Below are 25,214 nucleotides of genomic sequence, written 5' to 3'. Positions count from 1 at the left end.
GGTTCTGTTTAACACTTAGTAGAAATTGTACAGCAGTTAATTTCCCCCAAGCCTGTGGTCCAAGGAGCCAAGCACGGCTTAGGTTCTGTTTAACACTTAGTTGAAATGGCACGGTAGTTAATTTCCCCCAAGCCTGTGGTCGGATGAACCAGGCAAGACTTGGGTTCTGTTTAACACTTAGTAGAAATTGTACAGTAGTTAATTTCCCCCAAGCCTATGGTCCGAGGAGCCAAGCAGGGCTTAGGTTCTGTTTAACACTTAGTTGAAATGGCACGGTAGTTAATTTCCCCCAAGCCTGTGGTTGGATGAACCAGGCAGGACTTGGGTTCTGTTTAACACTTAGTAGAAATTGTACAGCAGTTAATTTCCCCCAAGCCTGTGGTCCGAGGAGCCAAGCAGGGCTTAGGTTCTGTTTAACACTTAGTTGAAATGGCACGGTAGTTAATTTCCCCCAAGCCTGTGGTCGAATGAACCAAGCAAGACTTGGGTTCTGTTTAACACTTAGTAGAAATTGTACAACAGTTAATTTCCCCCAAGCCTGTGGTCCGAGGAGCCAAGCAGGGCTTAGGTTCTGTTTAACACTTAGTTGAAATGGCACGGTAGTTAATTTCCCCTAAGCCTGTGGTCGAATGAACCAGGCAGGACTTGGGTTCTGTTTAACCCTTAGACGAAGAAACTGCACAGTAGTGTGGCGCACAGAATTACAACTTTCATTAATAGTAGTACCTTTTTCAGGTTATTTACATTCCAAGGGCGTGGACTACACGTTCATCCAAATCTTCTAAAAAGTAGGCCCCTATGCCGGCTATGAAGGTGATACGATATGGACCTTCCCAATTTGGTCCGAGTTTTCCCCACGCAGGATTTCTTACAGTGCCCAGGACCTTCCTCAATACCAGATCCCCGGGTGCCAGCGGCCTTAGCTTCACCTTGGCATCGTAACCTTGCTTGAGCTTTTGCTGATAGTAGGCAAGTTGGACCATTGCACTCTCCTTTCTTTCCTCGATGAGGTCCAAGCTCTTTTCCAAAAGTCCGTTGTTAGCACTGGGGCAGAATGCGCTGGTTCTCTGTGTTGGGAAGTTTATCTCTAGAGGAATAACAGCCTCGGCCCCATAGGTCATCGAAAAAGGGGTTTCCCCTGTGGACCTGCGAGGCGTGGTGCAGTACGTCCACAAGACATTGGGCAACTCTTTTACCCATCTTCCCTTCGCGTCATATACCCTCTTTTTCATCCCATTCACTATGGTTTTGTTGATGGCTTCAGCCTGCCCATTACCCTGCGGGTAAGCCGATGTGGAGTATCTATTGGCAATTCCCAATTCGCTACAATATCTTCTGAAAGCTTTACTATCAAATTGGAGACCGTTGTCCGAGATCAGGGTGTGAGGGATTCCGAATCTAGTGACGATATTTTTCCGAACAAATTTCTTGGCATCAACGTCTCTAATGTTTGCCAGCGGCTCAGCTTCGACCCATTTTGTGAAATAATCCGTGCCGACAAGAAGAAATCTTTTGTTCCCTGCTGCTTTAGGAAATGGTCCTAGGATGTCTAGGCCCCACTGTGCGAATGGCCAAGGGCTAGACAGTGGATTAAGGGTTCCGCCTGGCTGATGTATAATCGGGGCGAACTTTTGGCACTGGTCGCACTTCTTCACAAATTCTTGCACCTCTTTCTGCATGCTCGGCCACCAATAACCTTGCGTTATGGCCCTATGGGACAGGGAGCTACCCCCCATATGACTTCCATAAATCCCTTCGTGCAATTCCTCCAGGATAAGTTCAGTGGCATCTGGGTGCACGCACAGCAAGTACGGTCCTGAGAATGAGCGCTTGTACAGTTTGGAGTCCTCGAACAGCCAAAATCAAGAAGCCTTTCTTATAATCTTGTCGGCCTCGTTCTTATATTCTAGTAAGGTGTCGTGCTTTAAGAATAGTACTAGAGGATCCATCCAGCTAGGCCCTGCCCTGATGCTGTGAACCCGTACTAAGTTGGTCCTCGCCATCATTGGGCGGTAGAGATCTTCTACAAGAATAACCCGAGGAAGTGGTTGAGCCGAGGAGGTGGCGAGCGTTGCAAGAGAGTCAGCATGGGTGTTCCCGCTCCTGGACATGTGCACTAGATTGAAGTGACAGAAATGGACCCGCAAGCGCTTGACTTGGACTAGGTACTCCTGCATTCTCTCATCCCTCGCCTCCAATTCCCCATTTACTTGTCCCACAACGAGTCGTGAGTCCGAGAACATGTTCACGGATTTTCCACCCAGTTTCTGGCATTGACATTCCTTCCAATAGTGCCTCATACTCTGTTTCGTTATTCGTGACCGAGAAGCCCAGCCTCAACGATTTTTCGATGGTGATCCCTTCGGGGGAGACCAAAATGAGCCCCACCCCTAAGCCCCTTTGATTGGCCGCGCCGTCACTATGTGCTTTCTAACAACTGGGCTCTTGCTGAGAGATTGCACTGATCAGTTTCCCGTCAGGGTTTAGTGTCCCTCCCCCTCCTTCTGGTGTGGGCTCTATAAATTCAGCTACTAGATCCGTGAGAACCTGACCCTTCACAACGATGCGAGGCATGTACCTAATGTCGAAGGTGCCCAGAATTGTCCCCCATTTTGCTATTCTACCCGTGTAGTCGGCACTCCGGAGTATGGATCTCAGCGGAAGTTGGGTTAGTACAACAACAGTATGCACTTGGAAATAGTGGGGGAGCTTTCGCGTGGCTTGCACGATTGCCAAGACAGCCTTTTCGAGGGGGAGGTAGCAGATCTCTACCTCGTGCAGCGATTTACTTACGTAATAGACAGGCCGTTGTGTATCGTTGTCTTCTCGGATCAACACCAAGCTCACTGCGTGAGAGGCTACAGCAATGTAGGCGAATAGCGTCTCGTCGACCTCAGGACTGGACATGATTGGTGGCCAGGTCAGGTATTCCTTAAGCTGCTGGAAAGCTAAAGTGCACTCTTCAGTCCACTCGAAGCCTTTCCACTTGTTTAATAGGAGGAAGAAAGGCCTGCATCTGTCCGCTGAGCGGGAAATGAAACGGTTTAAGGCAGCAATCATGCCAGTGAGCTTTTGGACCTCTTTAGGGTTCCGAGGAGGCTGCAGGCTATGGATAGCTCTAATTTGGTCGGGGCTGACTTCGATACCTCTGTGGGTCACCATGTAACCTAAGAATTTCCCTGATCCCACCCCAAATGAACACTTCGACGCGTTTAGGCGCAACTTATACTTTCTCAGAACTCGAAAGACATCGTCGAGGTCTCTAACGTGGTTGGGCACTAATTTGCTCTTTACCACCATGTCGTCTATATAAACTTCAATGCTCTTACCCATCTGTTATTCAAACATCATGTTCATCATTCTTTGGTAGGTTGACCCGGCATTCTTTAAGTCAAAGGGCATTACTTTATAATGATAATTTCCGACGGGGGCGAAAAAAGCCATTTTTTCTTGGTCCTCAGCAGCTAGGGGTATCTGATGGTAGCCTTGGAAGGCGTCCAAAAAACTCATTCGAGGGTGTCCCACGGTCGAATCCACCAATCGGTCTATCCGCAGCATGGGGAAAGGATCCTTCGGGCAGGCCTTATTTAGGTCCGTGAAGTCTACACAAACCTGCCATTTCCCACTCTTCTTTTTCACCACGATTGTGTTGGCCAGCCATTCGAGGTAGAAGACCTCCTTGATAGCCCCTGCTTTCTTCAATTTTGTAACCTCCTCTCTCACGGCGTCTGCAAGCTCTTTCAACGGTTGCTGAGGAGGTTGCTTCTTAGGCGTTACGGTCGGGCTAACATTAAGGTGGTGGCAAATGAAATCTGGGTCAACCCCAGGGGCCTCGTAGGCGTCCCAGGCAAATACATCCACATTCTGCCTGAGAAAATCAATTAGCGTCTCCTTCTCTTGGGGCGGTAATTCTGAGCCGACCTGAAAAAACCTCTCTGGGTCTGATCCGACAAGAACTTTCTCCAAATCCTCGCAACTCGCTTCGATGGTTGGTCCCCTACTACCCGAGGCTGGGGTCGGGGTCGTTAATTGCTATAAGCCGTTCTCAGCTGAGGTGAAGGGCTCACTATTCGGTCATCGCGAGATTGCTGACACTATGCATTGCCGAGCCATGGCCTGGTTCCCTATTACTTCCTTCACTCGACCTTCTGACGGATACTTCACCTTTTGGTGTAAGGTTGATGACACAGCCCCTAGGGCATGAAGCCATGGTCGGGCCACGATGGCAGTGTAAGGGGAGTATGCATCTACTACAATGAAATCCACCTCCACCACGTCCGAGTCTGTTTGTATAGACAGCCTAATCATGCCTTTCGGGGTGACGGTTTTTCCTTCAAAACTGACCAAAAGGGAGTCGAATGCCGTCAGGTCCTCTGGTTTCAGCTTCAATCCCTTATACAAGTCGGGATACCACGGCGCTGCCTTGGTCAACTAGCACCCTCTTCACATCATACCCCCCAATCCTGAGCGTGACAACTAGGGCATCATCGTGGGGTTGAAGGGTTCCCAGTTTGTCCTCATCCGAGAATCCGATTAGGGGTATGGCTATCCCTCTAGCCCTCTTAGACTCCTTGTCGTCAGCTTCAGCTGGGAGCCTGCCCACTGACATTACTCTAAAAGGATTGGAGCCGGTCCTTCCTGGTGCGACGAGAATGACATTTATTGTGCCAATGGGTGGCCTCAATGTGCTTTGCCTGGTTTCGATGTTTGACTGCTCCTGCCATCCAACAGGGTGATGCAATAGATGTCTCAACTTCCTCTCTCGGATAAGCTGGTCCAAGTGGTTTTTCCGATTCCTGCAATCGTCGGTGGTGTGGCCCGGCTCTTAGTGATATGCGCAATACAGGTTCTGGTTACATTTCGAGGGGTCACCTACCATCCTGCTTGGCCATTGAAAGAACGGATCGTTCTTCACCTTCTCTAAGACCTTATATAATGGTTCTTGGAACACAGCATGGACTGCCTGTGCCTCAGTGGATCCAGACTGCTCCGAGTAATCCTTTCTCGGCCTATTACTGTTGTTAAAGTGGTCCGACCTGAAGTCCCTCCTCTCTTGAGGGACAACCTTCGCTTTGCCCTCCCCCGTCTGTTGGTCTTCCTCGACTCTTTTGTACTTGTCAATTCTGTCCATGAGTTGGCGCACACTAGTGACCGGCTTCCCAGTCAGGGACTTTCTTAAACCATGCTCTGTCGGCAAGCCCCTCTTGAATATGCTAATGGCGACGTCATCGTAATTTCCCTCTATCTCATTATACATTTCCCAATATCTGTCCGAAAAGGCCTTCAGGGTCTCTCCTTCTCGCATGGATAGGGACAGGAGGGAATCTAGGGGCCGAAGGACTCTGTTGCTGGTTATGAAGTGAGAACCGAAAGCCTGTGTCAGTTGCTTAAAAGAGTTTATGGAGTTCGGTTTGAGGCCATCAAACCATCTCATCACCATGGGTCCCAGGCTAGACGGAAACACTTTGCACATCAACGCCTCGTTCCTAGAATGGACGGTCATCCTTTGGTTAAACTAGCTCCCGTGCTCTACTGAGTCCGTCCGACCATTATATATAGCAAAAGTGTGTTGGTGGAACCGCCGAGAAAGTTCAGCCCCCTCTATCCTATGCGTGAAGGGCGATTGGGAGATACGATCTAAGGCCTTACTCATGGCGTCGTTTGCTAGGCCATGGTAAGACGGACTTTTGTGGCTGCGCTTGCAAGGCTGCTCCTCCTCGTAGGAAAAGGTTTCACTTGTAGGGGTTCTCGATCTCCGCCAGTACTCGTTGTCCCCCTTATCGCTAATGTCCGAGCCAGAGGAGGAACGCTTTCGCCGCGCTCGGTGTAATTTCTTCTTCAAGTCGTCAATTTCTTGTTGTAGAGCCCTACGATCATTTCGCTTATGGGATGTGGGACCTTTCCCTCTTAAGCGGCTTCTACTCGTGGGGGAGGCGTTTACACTACCCTCTCGTTGCTTATCTTGGTCTCTCTGCTATTCGAGATTCAAGAAGTTGTCTTGCTGTTGAGAGTCTATGTGTCCCGTTTGATGCGGACCTGATCCTTCCATTTCTAACGGTTTCACTTGTCGAGGCTCGAGTTCTCCTCACAGACGGCGCCAATTGTAGGGACTCGTTTTGGGGCCCAGGCCCAACAGGTAGGTGGATCTGGCCCAAGGAGCCCTAAACAATGAATTTGTAGAGAGCGGGTTACAGAACTAGGCCCCAACGAAGTGAATGTTGGTTAATTCTGGGTCATACAACAATTGGACATAGAAATATCCCCTTCAAGTCCACTGGATAGTCGATCCGAGGAGGTGTATGGGTGCACCTCTGTTCTTGATCAAAGATTATGGTCTTTCTCTCTATCTTCTACTCTTCCTTCTTCTTTTTTTCCGATCCCTCTTCATGGGGATTCCCTTCTCTTATATAGCCTCCTTGAAGTCATCAGAACCTTACACTTGTTGATCATCCGGACCTTCACTTGAGTGCCCGTCCCATCAGACATCTCCCCTATCTTTCTGGGAGTTGTAGTGGCCAAGGTAACACTGTTCACCTATCCTCTCCACATTAATGCGGCCAGAAAAGTAGTTGCCCTGCATTTAATGTGGCAGCTATAGTCTCTCCCTTAACATCTGATACTCTCTTTCCTCTCTCGGGCTTGTGGGACTCGTTCCTGCTATTAATACTCGTTGGAGTGATTCTTTATTGTTGGTAGAATGCACGTTTGAGTCATACTTGGCACGTCTGAGGAGACACTCCTCCTCAGACCGCCTTTTAAATAAGTTTGGGCCCATAAAAATCGGGCCAGGAGCCCTTTTGGCACCCACCCTTTCTCCTCGAATGTGATTGAACTCTATATGGGGCCCAAGGCCCATTGTTTGATCTGGGGATTTTACCCCTACAGAAATCATTTAAAGAATTCCTAATTTTTATAACTTTGCAATATAATAATTTCATAGAAATCAAGAGTTACAACAGTAGAAAAAGTCATAAATAAATCATGAAAAATGTTTTATTTGTGTTCTTCCCTCATTCTAGCATTTTCTGATTGTCAAAAGATAAACAACAAACTAATTGGAAAAAAAATACATAAAAAAATTAGATAAATATTTTTTTTTTTAAATTATATTCCAAGTGTAATTGATATCCAATTAATCCCATTGTAAATACTTAACTAAAGAAAGAAATTTTAGAAAGTGACACTATACGAACACTTATCATTATTTTTCTTTTTAGTATCAATCTTGAAGACTTATCTAGTTTTTTTTGTATTTGAGAAAAAGTTTTGCTACAAACTTGATTGTAGCCAATGGTTACAACTTCACTTGATATCTTTTAATTTGATGTAAATTTTGACAAATTCAACATTAGATTATATTTTCTTCTTATACTTTCCAAAAAAATCAAAGTTTAATAGCTATGTCATCAATTAAATATTCAAATTTCAAGTTTTTTTATAGTCTAAAATTATGCATATAAAATAAGTTTATCAATCAAATAGTATATAACATCCAATTGGCATAAATTGGACTTGAATGTTTTTTTCTCCTTTATTTATAATTATCATTTTTTTCTCTCTCCGAATTTTGTTTCTCAAAAAAAATTTAACTTGAATGTTAATATAAGGAATATACATTCCAAAATCTAGATTTTCAAAATATGTAGTTATATTAATTTTTTTAGTAGGAGTTATTGTTATTGGCTACAACTAAGTTTGTAGACAAACTTTCTCCTTTGATTTACTCTTTTAGATCTTATTTTGGGTCTGTATTCTAATTTCTAAACATAATTTATTAGTCATGAATTCATTTTATTATCAATTATTTCTCTTAAAGTTAAATTGATATATGTTTACCATTATATTAACAAATAAATGCTTAAAAATATATTTAATAATAAATTAATATGCATATCTCCATCGTGTCGCATCCTAATTTTTCAAAAATTGTCATATTGTTTTGTCATATCTATATCCATGTCTGTGCTTCCTAAGAAAAAAACAATGTAAGAATTATTTTCAAACTGGATCAGAACTTGAAAGAAAAAAAAAATGCTACTTAATTAGTGCCCAAATATGCAAAGATCATAGGGAAATATCCACCATAATGGACATTCCTTTTAAAGTGTGATGCATTATATCCATTAATTTAAACTGTAATACCCTAAACCCATACCAAGGATTTAGATACATGACCTGTCTTATAAATAATCAACAATAATATAATGGAACAAAACGTAATTAAATATCCACAAATATACTTCAAACCATCAAAATATTTTCTATGAAATCCATAAAAAAAAAAATTTAACAATAAAGTCTCCAAATACAATCTCAAAGAGTTCCACAAATGCCAAACTGACTATCCTAAGAAAATATACTAAAACAATCTATCAACTAACATAGCTCCAAAAGAAGTCTTCAATCTATGTCTCCAATGATCTACCACCAAAAGATATTCCATTACTCTAATTTGAAAGGGTGGAGAAAGAGGGGTGAGCTAGAAGCCCAATAAGAAAGTACATAACATGAGGATGTCTTTCAAAAAAAAAAATTAGTATCATTGACAAAATATAGTCTTTACAAAACACTTGCATATAGTTTTAATAGTAATATAATATATTCTATAAAACTGTCAAGAATAAAACATTTACTATAATGCTGTAATCATTAAATAAAATAATAACTACTTTAGTTAGTCAAAATACACTAAATAGGTAGAAACAATGTATTATAGAAATAAACAATTTTTCCACTTATAAAGGTCAATACCAATAAAACAATAGTATGATATGGAAAACATTAAACATTAGCCAAACAAAGACATAAACTGCTAAACACTCGGTGGGTGATTCCCATGGGGAACAATAACACTAACCTCAAAGAGGCAACACTGGCTCCAAAGAGCAAACAATAAGACTGCACCACACCACAATAACACTACATCGGCCGAAGACCAACACTTAACCCTATGTTGGCAAAGGTTGCAGATTGTCTAACTGACCGTTTGAAAACATTTTTACTATATTACAATATTGCCAATATTAATCATATATCATATAACAAATACTTTCTCAAAAATATAGTATTGAGTCATTCTTTAACATATACAATTTCAAAATAATATACAAGAAATAATAAAATTCTAGTATGTATAATGCATAGACAATGGTATAAGTTTTTGGAAACATCACTTTTGCAATTATATATATATATATATATATATTTTATCAAAAATATATATAAATATACATGTCTTGAGAGATGTCATGTTCTGAAGTCCACTTATCTCAAATCCCCAAAATACGTTAGACCTCAACTATCCAAGCCAATGCCACTCGAACCTAATACATAAATAGATGATTTAATAAGTGCTAAGCTTTCCACTACTAATTAAAAATCCTCTTACTAAAATAAAATAAATAAACCAGCCACCAAAAGCTCTTGCATTAGCTATAGAGATGATTTTGCTGTGTTAAGCCATACCTACTCTATTTATATACTCCATTCATGCTATCCCTTTTCCCAAATCATATATGGACCTTTATACATCATACCTACGCGTCAGATCCTAACAATGTTTTTAACCAAAGGTATATTATTAGTATTTAATACTTTACCATCATATCCGAAATAATCCACAAGCATCAGTATTTACTTACATCTCATGATAGTCTATTTAAATAGGATATAGGGAATTTGATCTCAATTGGGGTATTTATACCATGAATCTTATGACTCACCATGCTATGTGCATCAATTATGACTCTTTACTCTCTACATATATATATATATATATATATATAGATGCCTATCATGCCACTTAATTAAGTCATAACACAGAAACTTCAAGAAATCCTACACCATCAACTTCAAGATATCTTGCACCATGTAATATTGTAATATAAACTCTGTTGTATGGAGATAAACAACACATATCTTTAACCTATGATACCACACACAATTAATAATCAGCTTGTTAATAGTTACCTTGATGTCGTCTTTGTCAAGTTTGGCAATAATCCTTTTTGCTGTAGCTTTTAGCATCCAGTGTCTCTCTCTACCTTTCACGTGACTGACTTAAAAGACCCAGTATATATACCTCTAAAATAAAACTCCAATTCAGTCTAGGAAGATCAAACCCACTCCAATTAGTACTCTTAAATAACACTCCTACTTGGGCTAGAGTTTAAGGCCCACTAAAACTTAAATAAGCTTCCAAGACTTTAATTCCCAATTAAACTCAAATTAAGGTTGTTTAGATCAGCTAGAACTTTAAAGAATTCTAATAACACTTAAACACCTAATCCGAATAGTTTTTAATCTCTTATTCTTTTCCTTAACTGATGAGGAGACTAAAAGTTAAATATGAATAATCCACAAAAATAACTCTCACATTACATCTTCTTTTATTTATTTTCTTTGTAGATAACACAATATAAAATAATATCACCTTCAAAATAAATTAAATAATTCATCAATTTCACTCCAGAAGTAATTTAAGTGAGGCGAGCGTTACATAAATACATGTAGAGTCTTGTATTTTCTATTTAAATTTCATTACTCGATTTTCTATTCATGCAATAACTTATTGGGTCTACATAAGTCTTTGCTGGATGAAGAAGGCATTCACATTCTAATTGAATTCTAAAGTTTTACATTGTTACAAAGTATAAGAAAGATTGTGAAACGAAGAGTTGAGTTACTTGTGATGCTTTGTTTGTTCTTGGGGATGCTTGTAAGGAAATCCACTATTAATTTCAAGGATTGCTATACAGGTTGCTTGGTTCTTTGTCTCTTCCAATCAAAAAATGTATTCACATGTGGTTTAAAATTAATGCATTAAAGATTGTGTCGGGGCCGAAAAAGTTTTCCTTTCGACAAATGAGATTTATGTTGGGTTAGTGGCCTAAACCGAAACTCGACAATGGGCATGATGCATGGCCCAAAGGCTTCGGTGAAGATCCAAAGAATTCACTGTATCTTATGCCTTGGGCTTAGGTTGAGACTGACAAGAATGGCTCATAAAGAATCCCTACAACAGACACGTTAGCATGATTAAAAAGCATACTGTAAGAAATAGCCCAGCGGTAAAATGTTTCTGCAGAAAGTAGCCCAGTGGTAAAATGTTTCCGCAGAAAATATCCCAGTGGTAAAATGTTTCCGCAGAAAATAGCCCAGCGGCAAAATGTCCTAGTGGTAAAGTAAGACAAAACAGAATAAAGCTCCAGCTAGCTATTTCACAGATTAAGGAAAGTTTCCACATTTTCAAACTTATCATCCACTGGCTTTGGAGAAGAGTCTTCTAACACAACAATATGAGGAAAAAATTCTATAGTGACAGTTACATCATAACCTCCAATAGTAAATGAGTAAATGAATATTATATGCTCCATTATAACAAATAATGAGAAAAACTTAGTGTGAGATGAAGGGAGAGAGAGAGATTCTAGCTAGCGCAGCAAGATCATTATGGTGCCAAGGCATGCTCGTGAATATGGTATATGTAGTGAGTAATGAGAGAGATTTCAGGTAGTATGAGTAGTATGAGAGAGTGTTTAGTGAAGCTACTGGGACTTTCTGCTGAGGGTAGATAAGTGTTTATGAGTAGAGATATGAGGAGCGTTTGTAAGCTAGGAGCTGGGGAACTTAGTTTCTAAGCTTGAAACTAAGAACTCATCAACTTTTTCCAGGGCTTAGAGAAGGCTTAAACAGAGAGATTAAGGAAGAACTCATTTCTATTAGTGTATCCCTTAGTGTATATCCGTCCCCCCTAAGTGTTAATGGAGAGTTTTTATTTATAGTTGAGTTTTAGGGAGTAATTAGCAAATAATCTCTATTAAATCTTTCTCAAACTTTAGAAAATCCTTAGAGAATCATTCCTAGGATTTTAGCTAAGAGTGGTAAGCTTAACTTTTAGAAGGTTCTTGCTATTTTGGGTAACAACAGTTAGGATTCTGATTTAGCATTGAATGCTGATTGGCCTTGGCTGATGGGATTAAAGCGTGCATTAGGCTAATGATCTTGGTTACGCTGTTGCTAGACTCAGAGCTCCCTAGGGTAGGTTGTATCACCCCAAGCCCAGTGTCAACCTTGGACCCCTTACTGGGAACTTTGCTGGGATCTCCTTACCCTTCAAACCACATTTCCCTAAGTTTCCCCATTTGGGGTTCATGTACTTGGTCCATGAACCAAAGAGTACACGTTTTTTGTATGAAAATGAATTGATTTCAAGTTGTTTTAGGAGCTTTCATGGCCTGGTCATGGTTGTTCTTGGTCCTTGACTGAATGGGCTAGAGAAGAAAGAAGGGACAGCTGGCTGAAGCTTCCCAGCTTTTTGTCATGTCACTTTCAGATTTATGTCACGTAAGAAATTATGGAATTTCATCTTGTGAAGGAAGGGTTTAACCCCTGATGAACACGTGTCCTCTTTTAATCTGATCAGACAAGTTGGAACTTGATGGCAGTGGGCTCCAACTGTTAAGTTGTGCTGAAATTTGGCTGGTTAGCTCACATGAGCTTCAGTTGCTGGGATTTGTGTATGAGCTGGGTTGGCTCAGCTGGGCTTTGTAGTTGAGCTTCTTTGGGCTTGGCTATCCCTACAAAATAAAGAGTTTCACCATGGGTGATATACATGGGATTTTATAAATTTTGTAAGAGACGTATTTCTTGAGGGATGAGTAATTATATTTCACATGAGTAAGGGATTTAGTATATGTAAAACAAGTGTCAAAATAATATTTGATTTTGTAAATATGTGCCAAAATAGCATTTGAGCTTCATGAAATAGTAGCCAAAATAATATTTGGGCTTTATAAAATAAATGCCAAATTAATATTTGGACTTTGTAAAATGGGTGCCAAATTAGTATTTGGGCTTTATAAAATAGGTGCCAAATTAGTATTTGGGGTTTATTAAAATAGTGTCAAATTATCATTTGGGCTTTATGAAAATAGGTGCTAAATTATTATTTGGACTTTGTTGGATTTTGTAAAAATATTGCCGTGTAGCAACGGACTTAGTAAGAGTGTCATGTAGCAACAAGCTTTGTAAAGGTGTCATGTAGCAATAGGCTTTAGAGGTGCCGTGTAGCAACGAGCTTTAGAGGTGTCGTATTGTAACGGGCTTTTAGAGGTGCCATATCGTAACGGGCTTTAAAGGTGTCATATCGTAACGGGCTTTAGAGGGGGTTTTGTTGGGCTCTTTTTGTGGAGATAGCATAATTTTGTGGCCCAATTTTGGTAGCAATTGTGAGTATTTTTGTGAAAACCCAAGCTGGATAATATGTGGGATATAATGGGTAGTATTTGTGAGAGGGCCCAAGATAATTTATCGAGCTTATGTATAGAATATTTGTGAGAGCCTATTAACATGGAGAATATTTGAGTAATATATGGGAAATATTTATGTGCGCTCAAAATAATTTATGGTCTTGTGTGGGGATTTTTTAGGGAGTAGGCTAATGAAATTAGGGCCCGAAAATTCGTACCTCAACAGATTGCATAGAACCTTCCTCCACCACAAACTTCCAATACTTCTGTAAACTTAGTTTGTGCTACCTCTTTATGCACTAATATTAGCACCAAAGAAAATCCTAGTAAGAACTCTAACCTCTCTTCAAATTTTTTTTTTTTTTCATTTTGTTTATGATAGAACTTATTATATGTTTCTCTTGGAGCTAAGTACTTAATAAAGTCTACAAATACTAATATATTTTTTTTGGATAGATGGAGAGAAAGTAGATGAACGTGTGGATTCATGCTCAAAGACATGTACGAAGAATTAATTACTAACTAAGAAAATAGAGTGCATGATTTTTTATCCTATCTGTGAGTTTTTAGACCCCTTAAAAACACAATTGGATTAACCTAGGTAATTAGCCAAGTTATTACTTAGTCCAAATTCCAAATCAAGGTTATCACAATCAAACAATCATATCATGCATAGCAGCGGAAAGATAAATAACACAATAATATGATCACTTAGGAAACCAAACCGGGTAAAAACCTAGGAATGATTTAACCTAACTATCCTCAAGGTAAACCTGAATTCACTTATGAAAGAATCGAAGTTTTAAAATAGGACTTAGACCACTAACATCCTATTGCTACCCACCACTAGAAACTTACTGACACGACCACGTGCAAGCTCCGAGACCACGGACTCCTTCTTTCTTGGATTCTCCAGCAAGTACAAGCACACTCGCTTATGTTTCTTTAAGTTCTTATGGCAGCAACTGAATGATCATCAAGTTCTTGAATGAATCTCCTCTTGATAATCCTAAGCTTGTGTAAAGGAAAGCTCCTCATAGATCTCATAAGAGATTTACACAAACAGCAATATGAGCAACACTAAAACGTGGTTAGGGTTTGCCTTATATACCTAGGGCAAAAACACAAAACCCTAAAAATTTTAAATGAACTAGGGCTGAGTTGGAATTCTGCAAAAAAACACATTCTGCCCGAATTTCGATTGATCGAACCAGGCCGAAATGCACTTTTAATTCTGCATCAACTTGAATCCAACTTTACATAAATGACACAACTTTGAGCAAGTCTAAACACGACTAAACATCTTGTTTTGATCATGATTTGCCAACAATACACATTAGAGTTCTAAACACATTAGTTCCTAATTCTTTAGAACCTAACACTATCGAAAGAAATAAAGATAGTAAATCTTTTCATTGTCAAGTGCAAATTCGCACTCAAATATAATTGTTTTAGAAATAAGCAATAACTGATTTATGATTTATGATTTATGGTGCAGCAAATGAATAACTTTGATATATTGGTAATGATCGATAATGTTAATATTGGGTTACGGATTGAACCCAATAAGCAATATGTCCCTTTCCCATGCTCGCACGTGTGTAGGGATATATTGGTGGGAATATGGAGAATTGAATTAGTGTGGGCAGTGACGGCGCTAAGGGTTCAAATGAACCCACCTCGCTTGGGACCGAAAAAAAAAAAATTACATATATTTTTTTTGTTTTGACCACCCTAAAAATAAAAATTTAAACCCTCTAAAGAAACCCAACAACAAACTAATTCAACACCAATATTAAACAAAAGAAAAATCTCCACAAAAAAATAAAAATAAATAAAATAGCAAGCCTACCAACAAAAATTAGTAATTTGTTGATCTTAAATAAAAAAGACAATTAAGTAAGCAATAAAATGTAAACACTAAAAAACAGTTAAGTATGAGGTAGTGGAAGTGGGACGTGAGACAGTTGGAGAGAAAACATCTTTCTTTTTTTAATGATTATATTGTTGTGTTGAATTCTTAATAGAGTCATGCAAAAGACAACAAAAATTCTTCTTAATGAGTTACAAAGACTAGTAAGTTGTCAACGTTGAGTTGAATTCTTAAATAAATGAATTGAAAAGAGTAAAGACAAAAACTAATAAATAATAAATTAAAGTATTATAAGTGTGGGGCTAATGAATTCGCGGCCCAGGCCCGTTCTGCATGGGAGCCCAGGGGCTACGGCCCACGCCAAGGAAGAGCCATTACCGAGGACAACCTCCTGCTCGGCACCTCCCGAAATGCCTGAGAGAAGGGGGAAACTGAGTTCAGGGGTAGGGTAAGGGAAAAAACTATCAACATCATAATATCAAGCCCTGTATCGGACAAGTCCATACTCTAAAACCATACCCTGTAACTTCCCCGGTGACCCAAAACCATACTGGAGTATGGGTTGACAGGACAGGTCTGCACCCCGAAAAAAGGGTGAGACTTACACGTGAACTTGAGGTAAGAGAAGAAACGCAGATATAAAAGGAAGAACTCCCCAGAAAGTGGGAGGACTCTCTCCCTCTAAAAAAAGAAAAGGAGAGAAGGAAGGATCCTTGGGCAGCGTCCGAGGACAAAAGTCTTACAACCCGTTCCAATGGAGGGCTTAGCTAGTCAAGCATGGCCCGCCCGTATAAGAATTTCCATGGACGCCATGATCAAATCGTCCACCTGTGCCCAATGTCATGCCATTCATGTCCACTCTCTACAAATGATATTGTCTGAGCCTTTTCACGTGCGAACCCAACACTGTTGTGGTTCGTTGCAAATCGTGTCCCTACAATAAGCAATAATAATTAAAGTTTACTTAACAACAATAATTAATAACGTTATTATAATAAGAGACAATAGATGATTTTCAAGATTTAATCTTTGCAACAATAATTAATATCTCAATTCTGCTAAGAAATAAAACCCAATGAACTTATAATTTATCTTTTATTCTCTTGTTAGTACTACGGATAAATTTTTTATAATTAAATCATGTCTACCACAATATTGATCCCCTACCTAAGATTTGTCTTTTAAGAGAACTCGTGTTGACTTGAAAAATCTTCCATTAGATCATGGGTTATAAGAAAAGATCTCATCTTAATGATCAAGATGAAATAAGAAAATATTATTTACAAAGAGGTCCTTATCAACCTCTTCAACATCAATTTGAATAACCCCCCCTAAAAAATATTCCTAGAGCTGCCACTGAGTGTGGCCCTGAGTTATTGCACTTTTGATCAAGGATTTATCACCTATGTCTATTTAATTTTTATTACTAACTAGTTGCAAACCCACGCAATGCATGGAAATAGATAATTATTTTGTAACTGTGGAATAATGTGTAATTTGATCTCTAAAATTTGTTGAAGATAATTTATTCTTCCTAAAAATTAAACAATTTCTAAAATTATTCCTTCTTTCTATCCCTACCAATTTATCATTCTATTATTTTAGGTGTGGTTGAATGATATTATTCCTTCATGAGGTGATCCATATTCTTCAAAATTATATCATACCATACTTTTTAATTTTCAAATAAATTATTCAAATTCCTCATTCTTGTAAAAGTGATTATCATGATATGAAAAAATCATAACAAAATTGTACTTAATATATATAAATATATATATATATATTTTTTTTTTTTTTGGTTAAGAATTGTACTTAATATTACTCAAATGATAGGCACACTCAAATGCATAATCAATATTGTGTTTCGATATATATATACATATATATATAAAAATTCAATTCTCACTTCCAAAATAACTATGTATTAACTCAAACAAAAATCAAACCAAAGTTATAAGGGGGAGAGAGACTACTTGTGCTAAAAGCCTAAAGCATACAACATCAAAACATATTAATTTAAAATAGAGTTTTAAAAAATACAATGATTCATCAACCTAAAGTAGAGTTGCAAAGAATATAAAATCAAGAGAGTGACAAAATAATCAATTTCTCAAGAGCGAATAACAAATTTATAGAAAATAAGATAAGAAAAAAAGAGTAAAAATAAAATATATAATAAACACCAAATTATCCAAGTTATGCTATGTAATATAATAACATTAATTATATTCTTATATATTATCTTTATAATGCAATAAAATAATATTTATGAAATCAAAGAAATAAAAAATTAAAAAAGATAACTTAAAAATACAAGACTAAATCACATCAACCCAAAGTAGAGTTCTGAAAAACACAAAAATTCATTAACCTAAAGTAGAGATGCAAGAAAAATAAAATAAAAAATCCACCAAAAAAAAATGAAAAACAAAATTGAGAGAGAGAGAGAGAGAGAGAGAGAGAGAGATATAACTTTTTGAGTGTGGGAAACCTTTGCATAGAAAGGGAAAGAACTGCAAATTGATAATAAGAGGATGGGAATAAGAATAGACAAAAATAAATGAAAATAAAGGAATAGAAGAAGAGTGATATTAAGGTAGATAGTAGAAGAGAAGTGAAAAGGTAAAAAGGGAAGAGAGAAAGTGTAACAATAAGTTGGAAATTTAATAAGAAGAAAAATAGTTAAAAATAAGAGAGAATGAGTTGGAAATAAGTAAATGATAGGATCACTGGTGTGTTTCAATAAAAACATAATAAAAATAAATGTTACGTTTCAATTTTTAGATATATATGGTCACTGGTGTGTTTCAATAAAAACGTAATAAAAATAAATGTTAGTTTCAATTTTTAGATATATATATATATATATAGATTTATAGTCATCAAACCCAAGTTGAGGTAAAAAATCACATCTGAAAGAATAAACATAAGTTCAAGTGTTTCATCATCATGAGCATAATGTAATTATTGCTACCCAAACTTTAAAAACTTTTCAAGTATTTTTGAATGGTGCCAATGACAGGTAAGGATTAGAAAATTAAGTGTCTACCAATTTATATACAGAATGGTTATACTTGTGATTACTATTTTAGTTTCCACTGCATCTACATAGTTAGCGTTGCAGCAATGAATGTTGCAAAAACTAGGTCTCACAAAACAAAATGGAAGATGGTTTTTTAACGGACTCTTGATTTAATACATTTAAAGGGAGATTGATGAGACATTTAATATGTAATCAATCATAGAGGATTTTGAGATTTAAAAGAATGCTGAGTTCCATTTTGTTAGATAATTGCACTGCTATTTATTAAGAAACAATTATTTTTGTGTTTTTTTTTGTGTTTTATTTTTTTTTTTTTTTTCTATTTGTTGATATTTTGCTAATACTAAATGGATGCTAGTTTAGATTTTTATGAAATTTTTTGGTTCATACTTTGGCATCCTCTCAATTGAAATTCTAGCTTCGTCTCTGAATGAGATGTAAAATAATTTAAATTTTCAAAGATATTTTTTAAGAAAATTAAACATGAACAGTAGTTAGAGGAAAAAATAATATCTAAATTCTTTAATTTTTTTTAATATATATATATATATATATATATATATATATAAAAGCCAAATTAGAGTTTACGTGCACTATCAGGCTCAAGGTCAAAAAATAAAACAAAAAATAAAAATAAGGACAATATTATAAGTTCTATTTTGCATGTGTGCAATAAAAAGATATGTTATTCTATAGAATCAAACGGTGAATCACTTGCTTAGAGAGTTTAAAACAGTTTGCCTGATGTTAGAAGGTAATATGTGATAAATTTTTAATTTATAAAATTGCTCATTATAAGTTAATAAGAAGGTTAATGCGAAAGTGATATTGCTCTAATCACGGTATGTCACTTTAACAAGTTGTGAGAAAGATTGAATCTCAAAAATTGCTCTTTGTAGAATGTAGTGAACATCCAACATGGACTGGTATATTAAACGGGCCCTTAAGAGAACAGCTTGAATCCGGTAGTTTTATTGTCTGATTCTTTTGAGCTGTATCTGCTGAACCGTGGCTGAAAGTTGGAATTGCTACATTGTTTTGAGTTGTAATGTTGTATGCAGTTACACTTGTGTGTAACGTTGGCTACTTAATGTAAGTTTCTGAATTTTCCACAAAACGAAGAGTGACATGCATCAAAAGATTCAGAACCATATTGTTCTTTTTTTTTCCCCAGGGATAGAAGATCCAACACAAAAGATTCAGAACCATATTGTTCTTACCCAAAAAATATTTCTATTTTTCTCCTGTTGGTTAAAGTAGCATATCAAATGAATTCAGAACACTGGAGAGAGAGAGAGAGAGAGAGAGAGAGAACAGTATTAGAAATACATTCCTTTGAATGCTAAATACACTTGTCATTTATTACAGAGAAGGCTAAAATTTAAAAGAAAAGGGATTAAAATTGCATAAAATACAACAATTTTGACTTTCTCCCCAGAGTATCCTGATTTCATATCTTGCTTGAAGCGCATAACACAAACGATCATGTAACTCCCGACTTGTATCTGGCATGAAGCACATAATCAATCATGTAACTTGATAAAGTAAAGATTAAAACCATTTTAAAATAAATGCTCTCATTCACCAGAAAATCAATATGTTATCTTACAAGGTCCACGCAGTTTAGTGAGTAATACATTTGTCATTCCCAACTGTAGTATGCATGAGACATACCTAAAATGAAATAAGGTCTACACAAGCTCTAAAACAAGAGCAGATGCACCACCTCCTCCATTGCAAACACCACCAACACCGTATTTCCCATTTTTCTGCTTCAGTACCTACAAGAGCATTATGAAACTATGAATGTTAGAAAGCAGAATTACCACAATAAATACCAACAGGTCAGCAAGACCAAACGTTAAGGTTGGGGAGTGAGAGCAACATATTGATGCAAAAGTAGCAATTCAAAAAATATTGCAGAACAAAGAAGCTATCTGCCATAGTTATACCCCCAATAGTGTGACCAAGATACGAGCTCCACTGCAACCAAGAGGATGTCCCAAGGATACAGCTCCACCATGCACATTAACTTTCTCCTGAAAAACAAAATAAGGAAGGTATTTAATAAATAATGAAAAAGTAAAATAAAATAAAGAAGGATTGTGTTTTTTGGTTGGGGGTTTGGAGGAAGGGACTTTATGTTATTAAAATTTTTAAGAGGGCAATGAGAAAGATGCTATGTAAATGGATGCTAAATGCAATTAAGAGAATTCAGTATCATAAAATATCATTTGAGTGCTTAAAACCACATACAAAGCTGCACATGCACACACCCGTAAATGCACAACACAATGATGCACATGTTAGAGAGAGAGAAAAGGATGTTTAAAAACTCACAGGATTAAGTCCAAGCAGTTTCTGATTTGCAAGGGCCACAACCTGCACAAATTACATAATATGATTAGCAACTCATATATTGATAAGCCAATTATGCTAAAAGTGTGGCATAAGCTTACAGCAAAGGCTTCATTTATTTCATAAAAATCAATTTGAGAGGCCTCCAAGCCAGCATTTGAAATAGCTTTTGGAATTGCTAGAGAAGGAGCTGTTGTAAAGAATTCTGGAGCCTGCACAGTCCGATCAAAATTAACATGGCGTATGACAAAGAAAACTTATTGTGGAAAATAATGTCAAGGAAAAAAATGGCAATTTTCAGTTCCGATATTTGCAGTGGCTCTAAAAGCCAGCTAAAGTATTTTACACTTGTGTATTACCTGAGCAGCATCAGCATACCCACTGATCTTTGCAATCACTTCCAATCCAAGCTTTAGTACCGTCTCTCCACTCACCAAAACTAAAGCGGCAGCACCATCACTGTCAATGAGACAATAACTTTTCAGTAAATGCCTCAGTTCATGTCTTTGCAATACTTTCGTAACTAAAAAATGAAGAACAATTCATCCTTCCAAGGATAGAAGCTTCTATCCTGATGTCTTTGTAAGGCTCATAAAAAAAATATTAAAAAAAGACACTTCATACGTGTCCGCAGATTAAAAACTTAACCAATGATGAGTCCACTTTTAGCTTATGAAGGTTGTGTACACAAGTTGTATACAAGAGAGATCAGACAAAAAATATTGTAATTGCTCAAGGCTCCAAACGTGATGTGAGCAAGATACTATTTTCTTTCACCAAATAATTAAGATGCTTACAGAAAAGAATTTCAATCAAGAGGTGGTGGGTCAACCTTTAGTAGAGTGATATCAAGTTTTTTCTGGTCAGATTGGTGGTCAACTTAGTATTTTACGTGCATATCTTTTTCTGTGAAAAACAGTTATTTCAGACTCTTATGGCAAATAATTAGTGGCCCAAGAAAGAATGCTATTAAGAATAAACGTACAGGCCCTGGCTGAGATATATAAGTAGATGAAGATGACAAAGTAGGAAAAGAAGACCAGAAAGAGATCAATGAACCTTATACTAGAAGCATTGCCAGCAGTGACAGAACCTCCACTCTCCTTGAAACTAGGTCGGAGCTTCCTTAATTTGGCAGCATCAAACTGACAGAGCACAGAAGAAATATGCAAGGATATTAGTGAGAGACAGGGAGGGAGAGAGAGAACTTGAACAGTCAGTTAACCTATTTATCAAACATGTTTTAACACAAAGTCACAAAGTTGATATTAACAAAAAGTTTGCAACTGTGAGAAAGAGAACTGCTATGAAATCTGGAAAAGTACTTATCAGGGTGAAACTAAAGGACAACTAAATTATACAACTATTGTTTCATAAGGAAGGATTCTTTTACCCTTCCTAGACCTTCATCCTTGTCAACAGTTGTTGATGGTTTTCCCCTTCCCCCAGAAACTTCAACCTGCATGTATCATATTAATGTTAGTATTTACAACCAACTGGTGGCGTCACATCATTTAACTTATTGATAGATGTCCAACCGGAACTATTTCCCATGCAAAGGCACCACTGTTTTGGGCAGCAATACTGCGCTCAAAGCTCTGAACAGCAAAGTCATCCTGCAGGAATCAAATAGTCACAAATTAAATTCTATTATGGCAGACTCAATAGAACTTTATGGAATAAGGAAATGGGTTTTGAAGAATACCTGCTCCTCCCTTGTTACTGTATGTTTATCTGCACATAGTTCAGCACAAGTTCCCATGGCACAATCATTATAGACATCCCACAAACCATCTTTCAGCATTCCATCAACAAGAGAATCATGTCCATAGCGAGATCCCTTCCTGCATTATGGAATAAACTCAGAAATTTTGCATTTGAGCTTAATTAAGAGAAAAAGGAAGGGGAAAGGTATATAGACCTTGCTTCTGCGAAGTACTTAGGAGCATTGGACATGCTTTCCATGCCACCAGCCACAACAACGTCATTGATTCCCAACTGGATACTCTGTGCTGCAAGCATTGTTGCTGCAATGACAAAAATGATTAGATAAGTAGATAACACACTTAATAATCATTTCCTATATAAGAAGAAATTTCGATAAAATAAATAAATAGATAAACATTTCAAAATGATAGGGTGTCCACCTTTCATCCCTGATGCACAAACTTTGTTAACAGTGGTAGCGACCACTGAATTAGGTATTCCTGCACCCAATGCAGCTTGTCTGGCAGGAGCCTGCCCTAAATTTGCACTGAGAACGTTGCCGAAGATTACTTCTTGTACAAGTGATGGATCGATATTTGCTCTTTTAAGAGCCGCTACAAGGAACACGAAAAATAGTTCAAGAAAAGGGCAAAAGAAACCATTCCAAAAACAGAGAGTGCCCATTCATGAAGCAGAAATAAAGGTTGTGGGCTCACCTTCAATAGCTATAGATCCAAGCTTGGTGGCAGGTAAAGATGAAAGAGAACCTAGAAATCCACCCATTGGTGTACGTGCAATGCCAACAATGCAAACATCTGCATAAAAAAAAAACCAGCAAGCATCCACTTTTTAAGTTCTCTGTTAAGTTCAAAAAGTTTAATATCCATATTAATCCTCCCATGGGAACCTCAGCTCAGAAAGAACTCTAACGTACATAGAAAAAAATAGGGGATAAAGAAGTAAAAGTAACTAATCACATAGACATAAGGCACAAAGGTAACACTGTCTTTTCAATTTTAAATAACTTTAGTATGATTGCAATAGCTTTATAGTGCTGGTGCAAATCAATGTTACAAACTTAACCAGCAATCCCAGTTCCTAGGGTATATAATGCAGAGCAACACACAATACCTCTAGGCTTAATTGAATCTGAAGATGCTGCTGCTGCTGCTGGAGCCATGGATATTTGCAAATGGAAATCTGCAGATTTACAGAATTATTAGCACATGATATGCTTATGAGACAAAGAATTACATAAGATAGCATACACAAAGTCAAACAATTAAAGCACAAACTTTATGCTTGACCACCCAGTTAAGAGAAAGCAACAAAAATAAACACATGGGTCTTTTTGCTTTCACTAACCTCTGTTTGATTTCAAGGGAAATAAATAAAAATAAAAAATGTGATAGGAAGATAAAATCAGAAAGTTTTTTTATACATATAAAATAAATAAAAACTCTGCACTTTTTTTCATGGATATTTTTAATACATATGATAAATTTGAACATATGGCGTTCACTCTATGAGGATTTCTCCATATCATCAGAGCAAGTCACCAATTGGTTTTTGGTGCAGGACGAGATTCAAACCCAGGTCCTTATTCGATAACAATGAACTTAAACAGTTGAGCTAACTTAAACCCACTTATTTTCATGGCTTTATAAAACAGCTCCAAATCAGGAACATGAACAGAGTTGAGTAATCAACAAATCATGCACTAAATAAAGAGCAAATGAAAATGAAAACTATAAAAAAAAGAAAATCCAACCGCTCTTATATCCTAATTTAATGCATAAACTCAATTCCTAGTAAGAAGTCCAAAAAAGTACTAACATATAAACTGCATGCATAAGTTGACTTAAAAGTTTTATGTTTGTATCAGAATTTTCTCAGCAACCAAACACAAAAGTGCGGGAAACACAGATCCACTCCAACAACACATACGAATCCATTATCAAAAAAATTAACAACAGATCTAGACACCCAATTCAATCATGAACAAAAATAGCAAATTGGGTAAATGGAAAAAATCAGAGAAATGCCGGGAAAATCGGCGGGAAAGTGAGGGAAAACCCAAAAAAAAAAAAAAAAATTGAAAGAAGAAATTAAGGTTCATGATTTTGTATAATAAAATCGTACCTGTCTCTTTTGGTGAGCTATATGATCAAGTGAGAGAGAGAGAGAGAAGTGAGAAGTGATCAGCTGGAAATGGAAGTCTGAGTTGGTGTATTTATAGAAGGATAGATCATGGAACGGGACAAGGACATGGACAAGGACGAGGAGAAGTATAGTGATTTTACTCAAAACCCCATTAAGAATAGCCATATTCACTTTTAAATCTCACTTTTTTTTATTAGCGGGGTAAAATTTAGGCCCGTTTGTTACGTAATTTTAAAAACATATTTTTTCAATTTTTAAAAAAATTGAAAACTGTTTTTTAAACTTTAAACATATGTATCGAGCGAGCCATTTATTTCAGTCAATTAATTTTGTTTTAGTTTAATTCAATCATATATGTTTCTCAAGTGTTAAATTTAGTCTTCTAAATTTTAAAAGTGTTCATAGCACAGTCCTCTGTTAGACCTCTATTTATCTCCGTCGTTAGGCCCGCCTCAAAACGAAGCTATTTTGGTCTTATTTTTAATATTTAATTATTAAATTTATTATTATATATTATTTTAGAAATGTCATATCCACACCATTTTAACAATACTTATATGATAAATTTAAAGTAACATGTTGTTATTGGCTATTGCTAGTGGGTAAAAAAGTAATTTCAATTGTTGATTCAAATTAAAAACCAATAACAACTTATCATCTATGATTTGTTGTGAAAATATTGTAATAACACTTTTTTTTATAAATTAAAAATGACACCGTGTAAGTTTTTTTTTTTTTTTTCTTTTTATATACAAAATAGAAGTTCTACTCTAATTTGATCTAAGTGTATATATATGTGTAAAGTTCTCTTTTGAAA

The 25,214-nt window shown here is 37.0% G+C and overlaps 1 protein-coding gene and 1 pseudogene across 1 annotated transcript; one reads left to right on the top strand and one right to left on the bottom strand.

The window, feature by feature from the left end:
- The first annotated feature begins 5,651 nt into the window (after positions 1-5,651).
- LOC126721605 (thionin-like protein 2) lies at positions 5,652-13,765 on the top strand (annotated as a pseudogene).
- A 5,709-nt stretch (positions 13,766-19,474) lies between these two features.
- Positions 19,475-24,540, bottom strand: LOC126720937 (acetyl-CoA acetyltransferase, cytosolic 1). Its single transcript, XM_050423861.1, has 15 exons — positions 24,377-24,540; positions 23,366-23,434; positions 22,951-23,049; positions 22,675-22,848; positions 22,449-22,554; positions 22,233-22,371; positions 22,066-22,143; positions 21,921-21,986; positions 21,587-21,672; positions 20,887-20,986; positions 20,629-20,739; positions 20,510-20,551; positions 20,122-20,208; positions 19,844-19,950; positions 19,475-19,674 (listed from the first exon to the last, which is right to left on the bottom strand). Exons 2-14 carry the CDS (start codon positions 23,412-23,414, stop codon positions 19,861-19,863), a joined length of 1,227 nt encoding a protein of 408 aa, XP_050279818.1. The 5' UTR covers positions 23,415-23,434; positions 24,377-24,540; the 3' UTR covers positions 19,475-19,674; positions 19,844-19,860.
- Between the last annotated feature and the right edge of the window lie 674 nt (positions 24,541-25,214).

This window comes from Quercus robur, chromosome 4 (assembly GCF_932294415.1).
Source record: "Quercus robur chromosome 4, dhQueRobu3.1, whole genome shotgun sequence".
Taxonomy (NCBI): Eukaryota; Viridiplantae; Streptophyta; class Magnoliopsida; order Fagales; family Fagaceae; genus Quercus; species Quercus robur.
Note: the sequence above shows the minus strand (reverse complement) of the source record. Positions and strands in the feature narration are given on the sequence as shown.

Coding starts and splice junctions, on each gene's coding strand:
- LOC126720937 (XM_050423861.1), bottom strand. CDS start 23,414: ATGGCTCCAGCAGCAGCAGCAGCATCTTCAGATTCAATTAAGCCTAGA. Junction 22,555..22,674: donor TTGTGCATCAGGGATGAAAG/GTGGACACCCTA, acceptor TTGTCATTGCAG/CAACAATGCTTGCAGCACAG. Junction 20,987..21,586: donor GGCAATGCTTCTAGTATAAG/GTTCATTGATCT, acceptor TCTCATTGACAG/TGATGGTGCTGCCGCTTTAG.